The following is a 23,242-nucleotide window of genomic DNA, read 5'->3' on the forward strand; positions in this document are numbered from 1 at the left end:
TTAAGACAACAATTACTTAATATCAAAATGTCAAAAGAAGATTCTGTTATTTCTTATTTTATGAGAATTTCAGAACTAAAGAATCAACTAGGTACAATTGGACATAACATGGAAGACAAGGATCTTGTTATGATTGCCCTAAATGTTTTACCACACTCATGGGAGTCTTTTATTCAAACCATAAGTGGTAGAACTGAGTTACCTACCCTTGATCGCCTTAAGAATGATTGCATTCAAGAAGAGTCACGCCTTATCACAAGGGGGCAACTCAAAAGTCCTCATGTAGATGATCAACACATGCTTGCAGCCCAATGCAAGAAAGGTGGAAATTGGAAGAAGCATTATCCAAAGAGAAATAGAGAATTCAGACCACCTAGTTCTCAGCATTCTTGGAAGAAACCAAGAGATATCTCTCGTGTTCAATGTTTCAGATGTGACAAATTTGGTCACTATGCTAAAGAATGTCAGAATGATCCTACTCAAAGAGAAGCCAACCTAAATAAAGTCTCAAAACAAAATGATGACTTCTTATTCATCTCTGCCCCGTCAAGCATCATTTCCACAGACAGTAATACATAGCTGATTGACAGTGGTGCTTCCAGACACATCACAGGCTACCGTGATCATCTTTCAGACTTAGTAGAAAATGATACCAGTCTTCACATGGTAATTGGTGATGATGCTCGATATTCGGTAAGAGGTTCTGACACTACTTTAAATTTAGACTCTGGTATTTCACTTCACCTTAGTGACATCTTATTTGTTCCTGGAATTAAAAGAAACTTTATTTCCATTTCTGCTCTAGAAGATAAAGATTATCAAATTGCATTTTTTGAGGGAAAACTTCTTGCTTGGCTTAAGAAATCTACTCGTGTAATTGATGATAGATATCATAGTTTATATAATCTCTTTACTAACCCTGTTCAAGCCCTCATTAATGAGGCTCCCGAATCCTGTGAGCTATGGCATAGAAGACTTGGACACTTACACTATCAAGCACTCCCCTCTCTTGAAAAGTTAGTCAAAGGTATGCCTAAACTCAGTCAAATTCATGATAATACATGCAAAGGTTGTGCTATAGGTAAAAATGTTAAAAACCCTTTTCATAAAAGTGAAAATAGAGCTAAAGATAAACTAGAACTTGTTCACTCTGATTTATGTGATCCTATGTCTATATCATCTCGTAGTGGATTTCTTTATTACGTAATCTTCATAGATGATTTCTCTAGGAAAACTTGGATCTACTTCTTGACATCTAAATAAACTAGAACTTGTTCACTCTGATTTATGTGATCCTATGTCTATATCATCTCGTAGTGGATTTCTTTATTACGTAATCTTCATAGATGATTTCTCTAGGAAAACTTGGATCTACTTCTTGACATCTAAAGAATCTGATGAAGTCTTAAGTAAATTTAAAGAGTTTAAGGCATTGACTGAAAACTCCTCTGGTAAAAGAATTAAATGTTTAAGATCTGACAATGGAGGTGAGTATACCTCTGGTAGCTTTTATGATTTTTGTGTTGAGTCAGGAATTAAGAGGGAGTTCTGTGTTCCATACAATCCTCAGCAAAATGGAGTTGCTGAAAGGAAGAATAGAACTATTGTTGAGGCTGCAAAGGCTATGATCCATGATCAAGATTTGCAGACCTTTCTATGGGTTGAGGCTTCTAGAACAACGATATATATTCAGAATAGATGTCCTCACCGTGTTCTAAAGAATATGACTCCTGAAGAAGCATTCACAGGATCCAAACCGGACATCAGTCACCTAAGAATTTTTGGAAGTCCTGTTTATGTTCATGTGGCCAAGGAAAAGCGAACCAAGTTGGAGCCTTCCGGGAAGAAAGGCATGCTAGTCGGATACAATGAATCCTCCAAGGCCTTCAAGATCTATATTCCAGGTCAAAGGTATGTTGTGGTAAGTAGGGATGTTACTTGTGAAGAAAATATTGCCTTTAAGAAATCAAAAGGTTCTTTTATTATTGATGAAGTTAATGACAATCAAGATATGAATGTTGATACTAACCCTGAGATTCAGAGGGAGCCCGTTGAACCTCCACCTCAAGAAGAACATAATGATCCACCAGAGCCTATGAATCCCACTGATATACCTAGTGACATTGTTGTTACCAAAAAGATGCCACTTTGGGTAAGAAACACCATTCAAGAAACCGAAAGATTTGCTGCTCCCAGTGGCACTTTTCGAGAAACCAAGAGACCTCAAGTGTTCTCCAACTACGTTGCATTGATGTGCAATCTCATTGAATCTGAACCTTGCAATGTTGAAGAAGCCTTGAACCATCATGTCTGGAAGCTTGCTATGGATGAAGAGTATGAGTCAATCATCAAGAATGATGTTTGAGACATTGTGCCCAGACCCAAAGGTAAGTCTGTTGTTTCCTCTAAATGGTTATTCAAAATTAAGCATAATGCTGATGGTAGTATTGAAAAATATAAGGCTAGATTTGTAGCTCGTGGTTTTTCTCAAAAGGAAGGCATAGATTATGAAAAAACATTTGCTCCTGTTGCTAGATATACCTCTATTAGAACTATAATAGCTATTGCTACTGCTAGAGGTTGGAAGTTACATCAAATGGATGTTAAGACTGCCTTCCTTAATGGTGTCATTGAGGAAGAAGTTTATATTGAACAACCCGAGGGTTATGAGATTCAGGATAGAGAAATTCATGTGTGTAGATTGAAGAAAGCTCTGTATGGCCTCAAACAGGCCTCTCGTGCTTGGTATGAAAGAATTGATAAATACTTGTTAAGTTTAGGATTTTGTAAAAATGATGTTGACTCTAACATCTACTTTAAGTTATCCAATGATGAAATGTTAATTCTAGTTCTATATGTGGATGATTTATTTCTTACTGGTAAAGATGAACTTATCATTAGATGTAAGAAAGAACTAGCTTCAGAATTTGAAATGAAGGACTTAGGTTTAATGCATTATTTCCTATAAGTATGGCAAAGATCTAACGAAATTTTTCTAAGTCAAGGAAAGTATACTATTGATATTTTGAAAAGATTTAGAATGATGGATTGTAAACCTGTTGGTAAACAGATTTGTCTCTCACAATTTATTTAATTTGATACTCTATCCTGAGAAATGAAAGACAAATTTCACCAAACAGTTGGAAAATCATTATATTGATTAACCTCTGAATTAAGGTACAACTCCCTCTAATAGATATTCAATCAGCTCCAAATTACACACAACCAATATTATACTTTTCACCAGAAAGCATAGAAAAGGTAATTGCATTTACGAGTCAACACCAAATGAATGCAAGCACTGATTCATGTATAAGTCTTTGTATAAAGCCGACAAACTTCACATGTACACTAAAACAAAATGAAAAGCTTAAAAGATGAATTCCACTGATAATTTTCTGCGCACATAGAAAGCTATAACAGATCCTTACTTGAAATAGATTCTCACAGAAATCACATTTCAGACATCAAACACACAAATTCGAAGTCAAAAGATAATTGTCATTTGATTTTCATTCATAGATTATCATCAACCTTCCACATACACAAAGTCTTTCAACTGAATTTAAAAAAGATAGTTTTTCAAAAACTTAGTGAACCCCCACAAAGTCATTACAAAGCTTATAAATAGGTCGCCAGACCAATAGGTTTTTAACCAAAGGTAAATATAACTCGAAAGAGTTAATAAGAAACTACCCTAACTGCATAACTAAAAAAAAGAAACAACTAGACTCGCTGGCAAATAACTGCCAGCAGTGCTAGTCATGCTGTCGATTCCGTCTCAGTCGGATTGTTCGGGTTGCTATTCTGGACATACTCCATAACCGCTTTTGCTGCACTCCACTCTCGATGAACCTTCGAGATCTCTTGAATTACTGTTACATGCGGTAGGCTGATGTGTATTACCCTTTGCTTCCAGAGTTCTTTCTTCCTCTTCACCATCTGTACTTTGTCCCTGTGCGAATCCAAGTGATCTAGGCAAACTGTGAGCATTGACTACACTTTGGAAATCTTTGTAAAATCTTCCACAGTTAGGGATTTCTCCACTTTAATTTGTTTAATGTGGCTGCTGAATTGATTGATCATTTCTGCTGTATCTTCCAAAGTCTGGTTATCCTCCTTAAGCAACTGGACATCTACGTAGCGCAAATCCTTTTGCATGGTTGTTCTCAGGGTGGTCAGCTCACCTCGTAGACTGGCAAATTCGCTATGACCTTGTTCGATGATTTGGTTACGCCATTCTATGCTTTCTTTGCATATAAACATTATATCTTCATTTAACCCTGGCACTTGTCTTTCGACAAGAAAATTCATGAAGCCATAGCGCTGAATGTCATGCATTTGCTTTGAAACCACTGCCCATTTAGTCTTTTCTTTATGCCACAAGATTAAATCGGCATCCAATTCCTTGGTTACTTCATTAGCATCTTTAAAAATTTGAACTAAATCAGATATATAATTAGTTCCTTGATGCACAATCGATGTGAGCCACTCAGAGAAAATCTCTGCAATCATCTTGTTTCGTTGAACCTCATCAAAGAACTTCTAATTACCAGGGGATTTTGAACTAAAGGGAACAGAGCTTTGAGACAATGGTAGCGGACTGTTCTGCAGAGCATGAATGTATTGAGCCATTTGCATTAAATTCTACTTCAACTCTGCTTTATCCTTTTCATCCTTCCAAGTGCGGGAGATAATCCTTTTGGTTGAAGTCTCCAAATGTTTCACATCAACTGCTCTGGTTCCTACCCCCAAATCAACTCGCTCAATAGTATAATCAACATCTGAGGCGGTGGCAACATCCTTATCAGATGTAGGTTTGGCAATGTCTGCGGTCCAATGTTTCGTGGCTTCATCAAAACCAATCATGGTCTCCATTTTTAGCCGCTTAGGCTTCGTGGATCTTCCCAGACATTTACTCACAACATCTTCTATCGACATCGAAATAGGCACCACATTTCTTTTCCTGGTAATTGAATCACTTAACCATTTAGGAGCCACAGTTAGTTCCTTTGATTGCATGGGGGAAGGCCCTCCCGAAGGCGGCAGTGTAGCATTGTTCGTGTTAAACTGGATATCAAGCACCTGTGAATTCTGGATAGTAGCATCTGAATCGGTTAGGACCTTGTTAGCATCCGAAATAGGGGTTGCCGTATTGCCCTGTACTTCCTCGGCGTCCAAATCAAGGATGAGATGAGCGACAGGTGGCTGAAAATTCTTCTTGTATCTTGACCTGGTCACTCGGCCACCAATGGAATGTGCAGCTTCAGAGTCAAGTTTTTCTTCTTTAATCTTAGCCTGCCTCTTTCCTGCAACAGAAACAGGGATGTTAGTTAAAACAGTGGTTTTGCTTACAATTTTCTTTTTTCCATTTTTGTTTCTTGAACTGGTTGCCTTCGCCGGATGAAATCTGCAACTCCTAAGCCAATTCTCTGTTCTGCGAATTATACTGAAAGTGCGTGCCTGTATGCTATCTTCCATCTTTCTACTCTAGTCAACTTTGGGTAGGGGTTCATTGTGTACCCGTCTCATGAATTCTAGGTCCAGTACATCTTCATTATCAATAGTGACACCAGAGGTATCCATTTGCAATTTCATGTCAAGAATCTGTTTCAGAGTTAAACTGGACCAACTCCTTTTTCACACTTCAAACTCATCTGGGCAATCTTCCCAAAAATCCTCCAACTGGGGCACATGTTGTTCAGGCATTATCTTTTTCACATACTGGGCAATAAAACCTTTACTGTCAAAATTATCTCTTTTCACAAAGGTTTTCAAATGAAATCTCTTAAATTCTAACTCAAGGTTTAGTGCATCAGAAACAGACCTACAACTGTAATGTCCTAAATCGATAGGAAAAATTCCACTTGTGCCAGAATCTTCACTATAATCCTTTGCAACTTAGGCTAACTGCCTAGAAACTTCAATCAAAACACGAGTCTAAAACATATCTAGGTAGCCTAAAGGGTTCACCTTTAAAACCTCCAACCCTTATGTAAGTGAAGTGATTAAATTGAGTAAAGAAACTACCATAGATGTTAATTAGCTCAACCGCTTCTGCAGACATTCTCCTATGCAAGTTATCTTGTAACTCAAAAGTCAACCTCCTAGCAAAAATGTCATTCTAGCGAAGGTAATTATCAACATGTCCTTTTTGGGTCAAATGGGGGCGATACTCATAAATTTTAATACCTTGAACCCATTTTGCATGGAACAGTCTAGGCCACCCCCTTACACAAGCTAGCATATATAACAGATATGAAGACATATAGAAATTCGGCATTCCAAGGTAATTGCTCAAACCCTCATGCAACCTTTCTGCATTAACGGTTCCCCAGTCAATGAACTGGTTTTTGTCTAGAGTGACCTGGATGAAGAAATACATCCAGTCTTCCCAATAGGAGTGTGAATTTCCCTTAACTCTGCTCAACATTATTACCAAATCCCTGATTCCAGGAATCAAATGCTCTCGGGTTAATGGTCTCAGCAACCTTGAACCGCCCTTTTGAAACCTCAAAAGCCAATTTCGTGCAATAACGGTTCTATAATACTGCTTTTTCTCAAAAAAAACTCCATAAGACTTTCCAATAGTCCAATCCTCATAGGGTTCCCGATGTGGGATGCCCATGGCAGCCATTACTATCTGTCTATCAATGGACAACAAAACCTCACCATTATTTTTCCTAATGCATCTGTTAGCTTTATCATAGTGATTCATACACACTAAAACCAACTCGGGACAAGGAGCAGTTGTGGGAAATGCGGCTGCTTCCAATAAACCACTTTGTGCAATGTCCTTCATCATAGAATCAACGGCTGGGTTCCTTACTCTTTCTAAGAAAACATCTAAATCTAATTGAACTAAAGCTGTATCACCCAGCTCTGGTAAGGAACTTATGAGGGAAGAAGAGTTCATTAATTTAGGCAGAGTAGGCCTCATGCTTGACTCGTGATCTTTTCCCAATTGACCCAGACAAAGAAGAAAATAGGTAAAATGGAAACAAACAACTAAACAAAATACCCAGATCTTTTTCAAAAAACTGTAGCAATTAGGAAAGTCGTTGAACATACCTTCCTCTGTCATGTGCAAAACCCCTGTCGCGGTCTAATTTCTTCCCGCTCCAAAAACTCTTCTTAAAACTTATTCACAAATGACAATCTCGACAAGACAACTGCTCAATTTAAAAAGCCGAGAACATCTTACCCATGATTGTTTACCTCACTGGGTAAACAGGAAGAATACAGAAATTGAACAGCAATGTACAATGCAAATATAAAAGAAGTACCAGAATAAGCTTTCCATTAATGTCAAAGGATGTTCATATTATATCCGTCGTTCACAATCCATTACATCTGACACGGCTAACATTACATACCACAACACCCGGAGGTGATACAATATATGATTGCCGAAGGGGTGCGACCCAACCGTCGCGACTCCAACTACCTACCCGTCGGCTAACTAACTATTGATAATTAACATTACTAACTATACACTTTTTCCCGATAACATCATCCCCCCCAAGAAAAGAAGTCGACTCCGACGACTTAATACAAAATAGAGATGAATGGCAGGAACTACTGACGCTAGTCGGGCCCAGATCTTATACACTTGCTGCGTCCTCGCCTGAAAACCTTTTCTGCTACCAGCCAATGCTCAAGTGCGGATTTCACCAATATGGCTTCCTTGGCCATCACAATCCTCCTATGCCTAACCCAAACTTGTCTGCAAAACACGTTTTTCAGTCTCAGCTTCCACCCACTGCTACTCAATTGATATGGTCTCCCTAGCCAATTTGTCCTCGATAGCCACCCGTGCTGCTCTCCCGGCATCCAACTCCTGGGTACGCTGAACTAAGTCTCACACGACTATTGCCTCCAACCTGGTGGTCAGCTCCTCCCGAGCCCTCTATGCATCCACCACGGCAACCTCACGTCCCGCCGAGACATCCTCCGAGTTCCTCAAAGCGTACCAGTCATGCCTGGAGGTGACCACAATCCGCTGGCACAAATGTTAGGAGACACCTCAAATCCGCCATCACACTCCCCAAAGGCTAAAAACTGAACTGAATAACTCCCTGGTGTCATACAACTGTGCGGACCTGCAATGCCTTCCCTCAAACTCTGTTTGTTCCCAACCTCCAAATCCGTCTCCCTCTACGGCTTATGGCATTCCCGCCAATGCTTAGCTGCAGGCTTCCTTCTCACAGTACGGACAAGCACAACACTTCCCGTGGTATTCTGTAGCTCCAAAATAAACTGGGGGTCTGGGGGCAACGCCCCCAACGGGGTCGAGGGGCAGCGCCCCCGCGGGGTCGAGGGGCAGCGCCCCCGCGGGGTCCTGGGGCAGCGCCCCAGGTGCGCTCCCGCCGCGCACACCAATTTACAACCTTCAGAACCCCATGAAAGTCCCTGGCGCACTGCTTTTCTGTGATATTTTATGATGTCAAAAACCCTTCTTCTACACTCCAATATTTTCAGTGTCCAGGCTCCAGATGTCATTGAATCATTTTTCAATCCGTCGTCGTTTTTTTTTTTTTTTTTTTTTAGGCACTGTAATGTCCCGCCATACCACCTCCAATCGTGCGGTGACTTCCCTACTTCGTGCGGTGTAATTGGTTCTTTCTGCATTTGTGCGGTGATTGTCTTCCCTTCGGCTGCTTTTCTTCCTTCGGCATGTGCGGCTTTCCCTTCGGTAGCTTTTTATCTCCTTCGGCATGTGCGGCTTTCCCTTCGGTAGCTTTTTATCTCCTTCGGGATGTGCGGCTTTCCCTTCGGTAGCTTTTTATCTCCTTCGGCGGTTTTCCCTTCGGTAGGCGGCTTTATGCCCACGCGGCCCTTCGCGGCTTCCACCGCACGATGGGCTCCACCTTCGGTGGTGCCACCGCACGGTGGGTTCCACCATCGGTGGCTTCCACCGCACGGTGGGTTCCACCTTCGGTGGTGCCACCGCACGGTGGTGTCCATCGTTGGTGGTGCCACCGCACGGTGGCTTCCACCTTCGGTGGTGCCACCGCACGGTGGGTTCCACCATCGGTGGCTTCCACCGCACGGTGGGTTCCACCTTCGGTGGTGCCACCGCACGGTGGTGTCCATCGTTGGTGGTGCCACCGTACGGTGGTCTCTTTTCCTTCGTTTTTCTTTCTTTCTTCTTTCTTCTTCTTTTTTTTTTTTTTTTTTTTTTAAATTTTTTTTTTTGACCGTACGGTCGCCTGTCATACGACCGTACGGTTTTTTTTTTTTTTCCTCCTCTCCTAATTTAGATGTCTTAGAAAGTCGTCTGTTCGGGTCCCCTGTCTCTGGGATTGCCCTTCATCCTTCTCGGTTTTCCTCGCTCGACAGTCTCCTGTTTTGGTCCTATACCTGGCGAGTCGCCTGCCCGGCCTCTCGAGTCTCCTTCCATCCTCTCGGGTCCCCCTCCGGACTCTCGAGTGTCTGTTTGGCCTCTCGGGTCCCCTGCGCGCTTCGCGTGGTAAGGTTTCAATTTGTACCCGTTGGTGGCCAATCTATTTTCACTGGTCATTGAAAGACCTGGAACCACAAATTCTACAGGGACCACGACCTCCTTCCCGTACATAAGAAGAAGAAGGATAATAAAGATTTTGAAGGCTGCGGCCTTCCACACAGGGTTCCAATCGGTGCCGACACTCTTCGGATTATTTACGTCGCCAGGGTTTGGGGCGTCTCCCTTCCAATATTCTTTGTATTCCGGCAGGTACACCTCTGTTGGTTGCTCTGGTTCCTCTACTTCGAGCCTGTAGCTTTGGAACATTTCGTAATCTTCCATCTGCCAATGGAAGAGCCCGTTAAGTGAGCATCTCTCATCTTCAGAACATCCCTCCAATTCTAGCACCCCTTCACTGTTCGGCTCCATCGTGTTCTTGCCCTTACTTTCATCGGGACCCCCTTCCCCTTTATTAGAGTCCTCCGAGTCGGAAGAGGCGAGCTCTTCGCCGACATTTTGGGTGTGTAGGTCAATGGTATATTTTCGCCCTCCCTTCTCCATGGAAAGTGTATTTTTCTTCCAGTTGTGGTTTACCCTTGCGTTGATCAACCACACTCTCCCCAGGATGGCGTCATAGCCTTTCTTCTTCGAGGGAATGACCACGAAATCTAACAAGAATGGTTGCGTACCAATTGTCACTTGCTGGGCCATCAACAGGCCGAGTGGCTTAATGCCGTGTTGGTCCGCTCCCACCAGGTTGAATGTGGGTGGCCACAGGGTGGGCTTCCCCAGCCGCTTCCATGTTTCTTCTGGTAGTACATTCACCCCAGATCCACCGTCCACAATGGTGTCCTTCAGAATGGTCCCACAGATACCCATTTCTACCACAGCTGGGTGTCTACCACTGCTCAAGGCTAGTAACATCGGGTCAGTCGAAGGGCTGACGGAAACCTCCACCTGTGGTGTACTCTTCGTAGCGGTGGCGGGAACCCCTACCTGTGGTGCACTCGACAATGCGGTGCTTTGCACATTGGTGAGGATGGCAGTCCTCAATTGTGGCATAGAGTCTAGAAGGTCTTTTACCTTTATCGGCACCTCCATCTGCAATATTTTCCCAATGATGTTATTTTCCACTTCCGTACGGAATGATGTACTCGCCACCTCGTTGTCCCGTCGTTCAGTTGTCATCTCACGTTCAATATTGGCCTTTGCCTCCCGTAATCTCTCCTTCTCTGTACGGGGGTCGGGATAAGTGGCTTTTTTCGTCTGGGCGCGGGTGATCGCCAGTACTTCTTTCTCACCAGTCTTCTCAGCCTTCTCAATGTTGAGGAGATTCACCCCTGCCTGCGGGCAATTTGCGTCCTCATGGTCGCCTGGCCCACACCAACGGCAGAGGTGCTGAGGGGTGGCTTCCTTCGTGCAATCACGGGCGAAGTGCCCCCACTGATTACAGGCCCTACATTGGATAATTGGCCGGCCCTTGACGTCATACTGGATACGGCTTCCGTTATTGGTATTGTTGCTATTCCTTCCACCGCCGCGTCTGTTGTCCCGGTATCCTCCAGATGATGCATTATTGTTTGCCTCCGATGTGGATGGCTGCTCCTGCGCAAAGAGCACTTGCTGGTTACGTGCCTTTAGATTGTATGGGCATTCCTTCGTAGAATGACCCATAATCTGGCAGATGTCGCAAAATGCCTTCTTGGGACAGGCACCTTTCGTGTGGCCGCTCTCCTTACACTCCGTGCACCATAGTTCATCGTCCTTACTTGTAGTCCCCTTCATTGTCTTAAATTCTTTTAACATCCTTTCCATATCTTTTTGAAGGGCTGTGACTTTCTTCCTCGGCTTCTCGTCACTACTACTCTCTTCTTCCGATGTGTCATCATCTTCAGATGATGATGAAGGTCTATTCTTCTTCTTTTTGGCCGTCTTATTTTCACTTTCCAGGTCCATGGCCCGGTTGTATGCGTCGTCGTAGGATGTTGGAGGCACAATTTTCATCTTCCGTCGTAGCTTAGGGTTCAAACCCTCGACAAACCACCTCTTCTTCAAGCCATCGGCCGGTTGGCTTTCCATTTTCCCGACTAACTCTTTTAGTCGGCACCCGTACACCCGTACGGTCTCCTTCTTTCCTTGCTTTGTTCCGTAGATTTCGGAAACTATCTCGTTATCATCTCGGAGAAGCCGGAATTCCTTCTGAATGCCTTCTTCAATTCATCCCACGTAGTTACACTGGTTTTATCCAAGTCTGCATACCAGTCAATAGCCACTCCTCTCAGTGTGGCGGGGAACTGCTTCATCCATTCATCCTGGTCAGTCACCCCGTTGGCTGTCCAGATGGTTTCGCATGTACGGCAATGCCGTGCGGGATCATCTTTGCTATCCCCGTTGAATTTGGGTAACTTCTGTTTGGTCGCCATTGATGGAAATCGTCTACTTGGAGGTGGTTGTGGCTGTGTCTGCCCTCCGGTGCTGCTCCCTCCGATGCCGCTAATGCCTCCTGTGGTGGTGACCAAAGGTACGGTGTTCTGCCTTGTACCTACCGTGCGGTTACTTCCTCCGATGCCGCTGATGTCTCCTGTGGTGGTGACCGAAGGTACAGTGTTCTGCCTTATACCTACCGTGCGGTTAACTTCCCCTTCGTCGTCACCTGTGCCAGGCTCCCTTCGGTGATCCTCCCTTTGTGGCACTTCGTCGTCACCCGTGCCCGGCTCCCTTCGGTGATCCTCCCTTTGTGGCGTGAGAGATAAGTTTTTGAACCGATCTCGAGTCTCTTCAACTAGTTCTCTCCGTAACCTAGTTTCCTCCAGAAACTCTTCAAGGCTTCTCGCTCTACCGTAGTCTGGCGACGCGTAGAAATTCCCCTCGGCTTCTGCACCTTCCGTGACACCTCCTTGGTTCCCTTCGGGCAACCCTTCGGCAGGTCGTCCTTCGGCAAGTTGCCTTAGCCTCCGTCTACGTTCTACACGTTGTTCCAGAATCAAAGCCTTCTGCGCAGCCTCCCACTCGTCGGTTTCTAATTTCTTATTTCTGTCTTTATTCAGTAAATTGGGCATTAATTGTGGTACAATTTCATGTTTCTCAACACATAAATCAAAACACAACACGTCTTTATTAATTCATTCTTTTGTATACAATCAACATAATTCTTCTGCTTCTAACAGTGTTCTTTATTTCTCTCCTTTCACAATTTAAGGATTATTTGTCCTTTGTCGGTCTTCCCTACGTCCGTCATCCTGGCGCTCATGAAATTCTCGTAAAATTTGCTGTCATCGGTTCTCCGGGTTTACTTCACCAACGGGTAGGCCCATTGTGTCTGTGCGCCATCCGTGTCTTCCATTCCTGAGTTCGTCTAGGCAACGGCGCCAAATGTTTACCTCACTGGGTAAACAGGAAGAATACAGAAATTGAACAGCAATGTACAATGCAAATATAAAAGAAGTACCAGAATAAGCTTTCCATTAATGTCAAAGGATGTTCATATTATATCCGTCGTTCACAATCCATTACATCTGACACGGCTAACATTACATACCACAACACCCGGAGGTGATACAATATATGATTGCCGAAGGGGTGCGACCCAACCGTCGCGACTCCAACTACCTACCCGTCGGCTAACTAACTATTGATAATTAACATTACTAACTATACACTTTTTCCCGATAACAATGATTACCACAAATTGTCATCATTACTCTTCACTCGTGCGACATCACTTTGAAATGATCGCGATCGAGCATGCATTTAATAGCAAGTCACTTCATATCGGAAAGTACGGATTTCCACACCATACTTGCTATAAATGACAACTTTCAAATTATTAAAGAAAGAATATTCCCTTTCTCTGTCGCCGTCAATCATGTCTTAAAATCCGCGCCGCCACCTCATGAAAAGTCACATGATCTCAAAGAAATCAAAACATCGAACTTTGAACCTTGAGGAACAATCGCACCGCAAAAACATTAACATGACAAATATTGAACTATGAATCTTGAACCTAAAAGGTTCAAGTTCAAGGTTCAACCAATACTAAACACCGACAAAAACTAAAGAAGACTTATAGCTGCGCGGGAGGACAAACTTTAAATACGATGCCCATTGAACTTTGAACCTTGAACCTAAAAGGTTCAAGTTCAACATAGTGAAACTTAAAGAAAACAACGAAGATTGGATTACATGGGGAATTCAAAGCACACAACGCAACCAAAGGACCAGATAGGGACGTGACTCAAGAGGGCGACATATAGAAGGGGAATTTTTATATGTACCGCCAACAAAACCTATGTCTACTCCTATGGAATCTAACTTAAAGAAGTTAAGTGCTTCTGCAGCTAACTCTGATTTTGCAGATCCATCGTTGTACATGCAGTTGATTGGATCACTGATGTATCTAGTTAACACTAGACTAGACATATGCTTTGCAGTGAATGCTCTAAGCCAGTTCATGAGCATGCCCAAACATGTTCATCTTGTTGCAGCCAAGCACATCCTAAGATACTTGCGAGACACAGTTGGTTATGGGCTGAAGTATCCACTTAACACTTAAATAACCTTGGAAGGTTATTCAGATGCAGATTGGGCTGGAAGTGTCAAAGACAGGAAAAGCACTTCTGACATTTGTTTCAGCTTAGGATCCGCAGTGATCTCTTGGGCTTGCAGAAAACAATCCTCAGTTGCAGTAAGTACTGCTGAAACTGAGTATATTGCAGCAAGTGTTGCTTCTAGAGAAGCAGTGTGGCTTCGTAAGCTTCTTGCTGGGCTGTTTGGACAATCTTGGGGACCTACAGTTATTCATTGTGATAATCAGAGTTGTATCAAAATGTCTATCAATCCAGTATTTCATGACAGGTCAAAACATGTGGAAACTCATTATCACTTCATTCGAGATATGGTGCAAAGAGGCGCCATTCAGCTGAAGTATGTCAGCACTGATGAGCAGGTTGCAGATATTCTTACCAAGCCTCTATCCAAAGTGAAGTTTGTGTACTTCAGAGACAGACTCGGTGTTTTGGAAAATGAAACCCTGATTGAGAGAGAGTCTCAACCTAAGTGATACATTGTGTTGTATCAAACCACCCTCTGCGGGCAATGTAAGGTGGTATTGTAATCTTCTTAGGGAGAAGAGTAATTGTTAACCATCCTCTGCGGGCAATGTAAGATGGTAGAAAAGATCGTCTCCACCCTCTGCGGGCAATGTAAGGTGGATCCAGTCTATGCTTGTGTGCGAGGTGGAAGATTATATTATGTAGTTCCATTATATGCTTGTGTGCAAGATGGAAGATTATGATTATATTTTCTCCTTCCTAATTAAGATGGAGTGTTGATTGTAATTAGGTAGGAATGGCGGATTCCAATTGCCTTGGGCAACATTGGAATCCGCCCAAAGGGCTGGCCCCTCCTTCAACATGTAGGGTTGGGCCCTCTCTCACGACACTCCCTAAATCCTCACGTCACACTCAAGGTAACGTGCTCTCATAAATAGGGCCGACCCTATACTAGTAAGGCAATTCGGTTAAAGAGATATTAATAATTAAAAGTTATTAATAAAGTAAAAGCCGACTTAACTAGATCTTGCACCACATATAAATAAAGGACATCTTCACCTCATTCAATAAAAATACAATATACTTTCATGCGAAATATATATCTGCTTAATGCGAAGACTGAAGAAGGAATATATGCGAATCATACCTGCCATTGAAGGTGCTAACATCAAGTACATACCATCATAAAGAAGTGCGAACTGCTCCAGATTCAAGGTGCTAAGGTTACAAACCAGTTTCAAGCATAAATGCAGAATCAAGATGCACTAAAAGTGCAGATCTAGTGTATGAACCTGATTGCTGGTTGGTGTGCTAAAGGGGCAGACCTAATGGTTATGAAAATGCAGACTTGTTGAAGATTTCATCAGCCCTAAGAGTGGTCATCGCAGACCTCTTCAAGTATTTGAGATAAGTATTGTAATTTGAAATTGAATATAATCCATAATCAGATCAGAGGATCTTTTCTGGCTGGGTTTTTCCTCCTAGGAGGTTTTCCTAGGGTAATTGTGTTTTGTTCTTATTTGTTCATTTCTATGTTATGCCTAAATCTAGAAATCTCTAAATTTTACAGCAAACAATCTAATTAGAAACTAAATTCTGATTTCTGAGTTTTACATTAATCTGAAAGTATAAAAATCAACATCCCTGATTTCATATATTCTATTTATATTTAGTTGGTCAAGCTGGTATGCCCTAGAAAGTCTTCCTTATCTCTGTGTACTCTGGATAACATCTATCAGTATGTTCTCTCTTTTTATAATGATCAAATCTATGATTTTTTGAGTACTAGAAACAACAACAAGTGAAAGGTAGAGCAAGTATGCAGTTGGGTGTTCTGTAATTTCTTTTAGTATACAATTTTCATTCTTATGCAATATAGGTATGATTAGCTTGAAAAAATGTGCACTTTATTTCAAATTCTGCAACATAGTTATGGCTATTTTGAGCTATTGTGTATGCTCTATTCCAACTTGTGCAACATGATTGGCTACAAAAGTCAAAATCAAACTAGTTTGGATTGTGTGAGTGTACTCCTGGTGAATGGGTATAATTTCAATTTTTGTCAGTATTTACAGCTCCCTATCTTTATATTACACTTCTGCAAACAAGTAATTGCAGGTGAATGGCTCTGGTTGAATTTGTTCAACATTATTAAGTTTTCACAAGATGGATGGTTGTAATGTGATGCAGGGAAAATGTGCATCAGTTATTGGGCGTTAGTCCTTCAGATGCTATTATCCAGAAAGCTGCTTCGTTAGCTAATAGACTGTACAAATCACAGATGGAGAATCATGTGCTGTCTATTGATGAGGCAAGTGATCTAATGGATCACCGAAAGAGTAGTGAAGATAATGAGTCAGAATTTGGGTTTAATCTGAATTTTAGAGCACCATCTACCAATCTTAACCAGGAGATTGCAGAGGAAGAAGAAGAAATCTTTTTGAATAATATAGCATATTCAGAAACAGATAGGAGGGAATCAAATTCCAAACTATCTGTGGATTATAGCCCAGGGTTAAATTATGATAACAAAAATTTTGATTTGAGATGGCTCAAAGAAATATGTGATCAAATGGCTATGACAGGGGGATCACAATTACCTGGAGATGATCTGGCTATGGCCTTATGTCATGTACTGGATTCCGATAAACCAGGAGATGAGGTATTATCTAATTTAAAGTACACATTCATTTTAGTTTTTGGATGTTCATGTTGTAGGTAAGCTGAGAGTTATGTGCCTCTAGTAAATAACTAAATGGGCTGCTTAAATGTTGCTGATTGAAGGTAGCTGAAGACTTGTTTGATATAATTGGATGCAATGGATTTGAGATAATCCAAAAAGTGTTACAGGTAAAGTAAGAATTAGATATGGATAGAAATTTAGAATAATTTTGAAATGCAATGTTGGAAAAGATTATTGTTATACTTTGATGCAGCACCGGAAGGAGCTCGTTGATATGTTCCATAAGGGATTGTTGGTATTAAAATCAGAGAGGACAACTCCAAGTTTACAACCCCGGATGCCTAGCTATGGGACACAGGTTAGATTGCCTTTTTGATAGTCACTGCTATCTAAATCTAGACATTTTTTATATATGTATGCTTGGGACCAAATTTGTTCATAGCTTCTTCCTATTTGAGGTTTACTTTCCTGATTTTCTTTTATTTTTTATTTTTTTTATTTCAAGTTTTTCACACATGACAATACATATTGCAGAGTAGGTGTGATTGCTCTGATTAAACATCTTTTCTGTTTACTTTGTTCAGGTTAGTGTTCAAACAGAATCTGGACGCCAGATCTTGAAACTACGACGGAAGGAAGAAAAGCGGCAGCTGAAACGTGGATCTGGCCATGAATCGGAGCAAGATTTGCTAGGTGGAGCAGGAGGTTTTTCAGCATTGCTTAATGCAAGTGAGAAGAAATCAGGACTGGATAATCTGATTGGAAAGGGGGATGATATATTTTCACAGTCAGGAAATGCTCTCCCACAAGGAACTATACGCAAGACTTTTAAAGGTTATGAAGAAGTAAGGGTCCCTGCCACTGAGGCGGCTTCAATGAAGCCTGGGGAAAAATTGGTATGCTATTTTTATCCTAAAATTACAGACTACAAAATTCTTCTCTTGCTTATTTTAACCATTATATAACATCTAAGAATTTCATGTTGCTCTCCGAAATTTGCTGTGGTTGGTAGCCCTCATATATTTCCTGCAAAATATGCTTATTTGGGAACTGATTTATATGTTTCCTAGGATGGTGACAGCTTAATATGTGAATCACTGTTAGACCAGTTAGAGGAATGCACTTCATTGGCATCATCATTAATGCATAGATCTGCATTGCAATCTTGTTAATCTTTCTCTGTTGATGAGTTCCAATCAGTAGCATATATGACACATGGGCAATCTTGTTCCATTGGGCAATTGTTGTGTCCACAAGTTTAATGTTGAGGTTATAAGTGGCTTTGCTGCAAGGGGCATTATGCTCTTAGCAAAGAAAGTAGAGCACTTCCATTTAGATAATTGATTAGCTGTTTGATTGTTCCCAATTAGCAATCAGTCCAAGTAAGAAGAAAAGAACTAGCTTTCTAATAATTATTATTTTTATACAGAAAAATAGTTACCAACCAGATTACAATATGAAGACCATCCCTGCTACAACATCTAAACAGACACGTTCCATGGTCACATATTTCCAAAAGATAACAAAATAAAACCCAGGTATGAATTCATGAACCCAAGACATCAGACTATAAGAACAACAGATTTCAGACTGACATATATCATAAAACACAACATTTTAACTTTCAGCAATGTCTTCTGTATTAGAGAGCTCAATAACTGAAGGTGCAGCTCTTCGACATTTGCTCCTTCCAGAGAACCAAGGACCCTAGATATATTCATCTGTGACTTGCACATTCTGATTGTCATTACCCAGGTTACCTAGGAAAATATATCCATGGATCTGTTTGTACTCAAGAGGATTCTCATCGATGCCGCTTTCTTTCTCCTGTTTCTCCCCATTCCTTGTAATGTCCCACTTCTCTAGTTGCCATCCAGATGCTTAGATTCACCTGTTACCCATCTCCACAGGTGAAATTCAGTGTTGGGAGATGAATGGTTAGCCAAAGGGGACATTTACTAGAGATAATTTGCTTTGGTGAATCATTAATAATAAAACTTAATAATTTATGTTATAAAGTTACTTTTTCTAAATTTGGAAAAAGTAAATTAAAGTGATTTATAAGTTACTTTATATTTTAATAAATGACTTTATGACTTTTCCCATGGCACGACCCCCTAGCCGAAAAAGTAATTTATTAAAAAGGTGGTCAATGCTAATGTGTTGAAGACCCTTGAGCAGATCGAACTTATGGGAGACGGAAGATTCCATTGGAATCTTAATTGGATGCCTTTAGGGGTTTGATTTGGGAGAGGAAGGCATAAGTGTTGTTGCTGGGAATAATCATTATGTTATGTTGTCATACTATGTTTATGTTGTCGTCGGTAATAGTGAGTTACGACAGTCAGTTAGTTAGTCGTCCCGAAGGGCAGTTGGACGCGACGGTTGGTTGCACCCCTTCAGGTATTATATATTGCATACCGTTCCTTCGTAGTGGAGCATAATAGTCGTATCTGGGTTTAATGTTATAAGCACTTGATGTACATGGACTGTTGAATTAATACAGAGACTGGTTATTGAATATATTTCCATTATGTTCTGTGTATTTACTTTCTGCGTTTAATCGTTTATCCGTATGTGGCAAACATTTGGTGCCGTTGCCTAGACGTACTCGGGAACGGAAGACGCGGATGGCGCACGGACACGATAGGCCTACCCGTTGGTGAGATAAACCCAGAGGCCGATGGCGCGCAAATAGAGCTCTACAACGGAGAAGACACTGCGACGAGGGAATTTTCAATTCTGCTCCAGGTAGCCATCGAGACCTACGTCCGACAAGGGGCCACGGAGGCGAAAATCCCACCAAGTGCCGTGTGGACAGCGCTGGAGGTTAGCGCGGGAGTAAATCGGTTGATGAACCATCTGCCCCGGTTGCTTGCACAGGCATCGCTGACACAACAAGCTCGCTTGGAGGAGATTGCCCAGGAAGAGCGATGCCAGCAAATCCTTCAATAGTACGAAGAAAGCAGCCGACGGGAAGTGGAATGGGATGGCGCCAGACTAGGAAGGAATTGAACCCTGAACCTTCTGTATTCAAATAAAAGTGTCATGGACACGAGTTGTATCTGACGAAATGAATTAATAAAGACGTGTTTTGGTTTATGTATTGTGAATTATGGAAATGTACGACAATTAATGCCCAACCTATTGAATAAAGATAGAAATAAGAAAGCAAAAACGGACGAGTGGGAGGCCGTGCAGAGGGCCTTGATTCTGGAACAACGAGTAGAACGTAGACAGAGGTTGAGGCAACTTGCCGAAGGACGACCTGTCGAGGGGTTGCCCAAAGGGAACCAAGGAGGTGTCACGGAGGGTGCAAAAGCCGAGGGAAATTTCTACGCGTCGCCAGAACACCGTAGGGTGAGAAGCCACAAAGAGTTTCTGGAGGAAATAAGGTTGCGGAGGAATCTAGTCGAGGAGACTCGGGATCAGTTTAGAAACTTATCCCTTACGCCACGAAGTGAGGATCACCAGAGGGAGCCAGGAGTGGGTGCGGGGGAGAACGGAGGGGAGGACAACTGTACGGTTGCAGGTGCCACACATAGCAGGCAAAGCACCATACCTCCAGTCACCCACGCAGGACACACCATCGGCGCCGGAGGGAGCGGCACACAGATGCAACCACAACCACCTCCAGGAAGACGACCCCCATCGATGGCGGGCAAACAAAATTTGCCTAAATTCAATGGAGATGGCAATGACAACCCCATACGACACTGTCGTACGTGTGAGACAATATGGTCAGCCAACGGGGTAGTTGACAAAGCGGATTGGGTGGTGCAATTCCCTGCCACCCTGAGAGGAGTAGCCATTGATTGGTACTCTGATGTGGATAAAACAAAGGTGGGAACATGGGACGACCTACAGAAAGCTTTTGAGAAGGAGTTTCGACTCCTTCGAGATGATAATGAGATTGTGGCAGAGATATTAAGCACAGAGCAGGGAAAGCACGAAATAGTGCGAACATACAGCCGACGGTTAAAGGAGTTACTGGGGAAGATGGAGAACCAGCCGACTGACGGACTAAAGAAGAGATGGTTCATGGAGGGGTTGCGGCCATCCCTGTGGAGGAAGATGAAAATTGTACTGCCCACTTCATATGATGACGCATACAACCGCGCGATGGATTTGGAAAGTGAAGACAAAACATCGCGGAAGAAAAAGGACAAGTCCTCTGCAGAAGAGGAGTCCTCGGGAGAAAGCAGCAGTGACGAATCATCAAGTAAGAAGGTGCAAGCTCTTCAAAAGGATATGCACCGTATGTTGAAGGAATTTAAGAACATGAAAGGAAGTACGAGCAAAAATGAAGAGGTGTGGTGCACTGATTGTAAGGAAGAAGGCCACACAAAAGGCACCTGCCCGAAGAAGGCCTTTTGTGAGATTTGCCAAGTGATGGGACACTCCATCAAGGAATGCCCATACAACATGAAAACCCGAAGTATGCAAATGAGCCAAGTGTTGTTCACGGAGCAGGCCACAACATCCGCACCAGCAGGAACGGCCCAACAAACCAACACAACGACATCATTTGGAGGTTACCGGGACAACAGACGCGGCGACGGAAGGAATAACAACAATAACAATAACGGAAGTCATATCTAGTATGACGCCAAGGGTCGGCCAATGATCCAATGTAGGGCCTATAATCAGTGGGGGCACTTCGCCCGTGATTGCACGAAGGAAGCCACCCCTCAGCTCCTTTGCCGATGGTGCGGGCTAGGCGACCATGAGGACGCAAATTGCCCAAAGGCAGGGGTTAATCTCCTCAACATTGAGAAGGTTGAGAAGACTGGCGAGAAAGAAGTACTGGCGATCACCCGTGCTCAGACGAAAAAGGCTACTTATCCCGACCCCCGTACGGAGAAGGAGAGATTACGAGAGGCAAAGGCCAATATTGAACGTGAGATGACGGCCGAACGACGGAACAATGAGATGGTGAATACATCATCCCATATGGAAGCTGAAAATAACATCATTGGGCAAGTACTGCAAATGGAAGTACCTATAAGGGTAAAGGACCTTCTAGAAACAATGCCATGGTTAAGAACCGCCATTTTTAGTTCCATACAAACCACTGCGCAGGTACCTTTGCGTGCCACACGGGCGGAAGTTCCGGTCAGCCCCTCGGCTGACCCAATGTTGTTGGCCTTAAATAGTGGTCAGCATCCTGCTGTACTTGAGATGGGAATTCTCGGGGCTATCCTCAAGGACATCATCGTGGATGGAGTTTCGGGGGTGAATGTACTACCAGAGGATACGTGGAAGAAGCTGGGGAAGCCAACACTATGGCCACCCACGTTCAACTTGGTAGGTGTAGACCAGCACGACATCAAGCCACTCGGCACCCTGATGGCCCAGTCGGTCACCATCGGCACGCAACCGTTCATACTAGATTTTGTGGTAATCCCACTCAAGAAGAAGGGGTACGACGCCATCTTAGGCAGAGGGTGGCTGGTTACAGCAAAGGTGAACCACGACTGGAAAAAGAACACCCTTTCTATGGAGAAAGGGGGGCGAAAGTACACCATTGATCTGAGGACCCAGGTTGTCGGCGAGGAACTGGCATCATCTTCGGAATTAGAGGGTGAAGGAAAAGGCGACCTGAGGGATGAAGGACGGGGCTTCAGGGAGCCCAACGACGAAGGGATTCTCAAACTAGGAGAGTGCTCCGATGATGAGACGGGGTCATTGAATGGGCTCTTCCACTGGAAGATGGAGGATTACGAAATGTTCCAAAGCTACAGGCTCGAAGTAGAGGAACCAGAGCAAGCAAGAGAGGAGGTGTACCTGTCGGAATACAAAGAATATTGGAAGGGAGACGCCCCAAACCTCGGTGACGTAGATAATCCGAAGATCATTCGTGTCAGCAACGATTGGAACCCTGTGTGGAAGGCCGCAACCTTCAAAATCTTAATTATTCTTCTTCTTCTTCTTATGTACGGGAAGGAGACTGTGGTCTTTGTAGAATTTGTGGTTTCAGGTCTTTGGATGGCCATTGAAAATAGACTTGCCACCAACTGGTCCAAATTGAAACCCTACCACGAGAAGCGCGCAGGGGACCCGAGAGGCCGAAAGGACACCCGAGAGTTCGGAGGGGAACCCGATAGGATGGAAGGGGACCTGAGAGGCCGGGCAGGCGACTCGAGAGGTACGGAACCAAAGCGGGAGACTCTCGGGCGAGGCAAACCGAGAAAGGGCGATCCCAGAGGCACGAAACCCGAGCCGAATCTGGACACTTAAAAAAAACTGTACGGTCGTACGGGTCCGTATGACAGTTGACCGTACGGTCAAGGGGGAAGCCACGGTGGCAACATCGACGGTGGGACCACCGGCGGTGTGCCCACTGTGCGGTGGCAACACTGATGGTGGGACCACTGTGCGGTGGCAACATCGACGGTGGGACCACCGGCGGTGGACCACCGTGTAGTGGACCACCGGCGGTGGGACCACCGTGCGGTAGTAACACCGACGGTGGACCACCGGCGGTGGACACCACCGTACGGTGGACATCACCGCCAACAGAGATATAAAACACGCACAAGCAGCCCAAACATAAATCGCACG

At 43.3% G+C, this 23,242-nt stretch overlaps 1 protein-coding gene across 2 annotated transcripts in view; it reads left to right on the plus strand.

Annotated features, from left to right (window-relative positions):
- LOC131073972 (DExH-box ATP-dependent RNA helicase DExH14) overlaps positions 1-23,242 on the plus strand; it is a 247,896-nt gene that overhangs the window by 39,674 nt on the left and 184,980 nt on the right. For both annotated transcript variants that reach the window (XR_009113014.2, XM_058010506.2), the window contains exons 5-8: positions 16,186-16,657; positions 16,780-16,845; positions 16,932-17,036; positions 17,263-17,574. Coding sequence is in view for 1 of the 2 variants with exons in the window: in XM_058010506.2 (XP_057866489.2) it covers positions 16,186-16,657; positions 16,780-16,845; positions 16,932-17,036; positions 17,263-17,574 (955 nt within the window). In the remaining variant the exon portion in view is untranslated. The remainder of the gene's footprint in view (positions 1-16,185; positions 16,658-16,779; positions 16,846-16,931; positions 17,037-17,262; positions 17,575-23,242) is intronic.

Source organism: Cryptomeria japonica, chromosome 9 (genome assembly GCF_030272615.1).
Source record: "Cryptomeria japonica chromosome 9, Sugi_1.0, whole genome shotgun sequence".
NCBI lineage: Eukaryota > Viridiplantae > Streptophyta > Pinopsida > Cupressales > Cupressaceae > Cryptomeria > Cryptomeria japonica.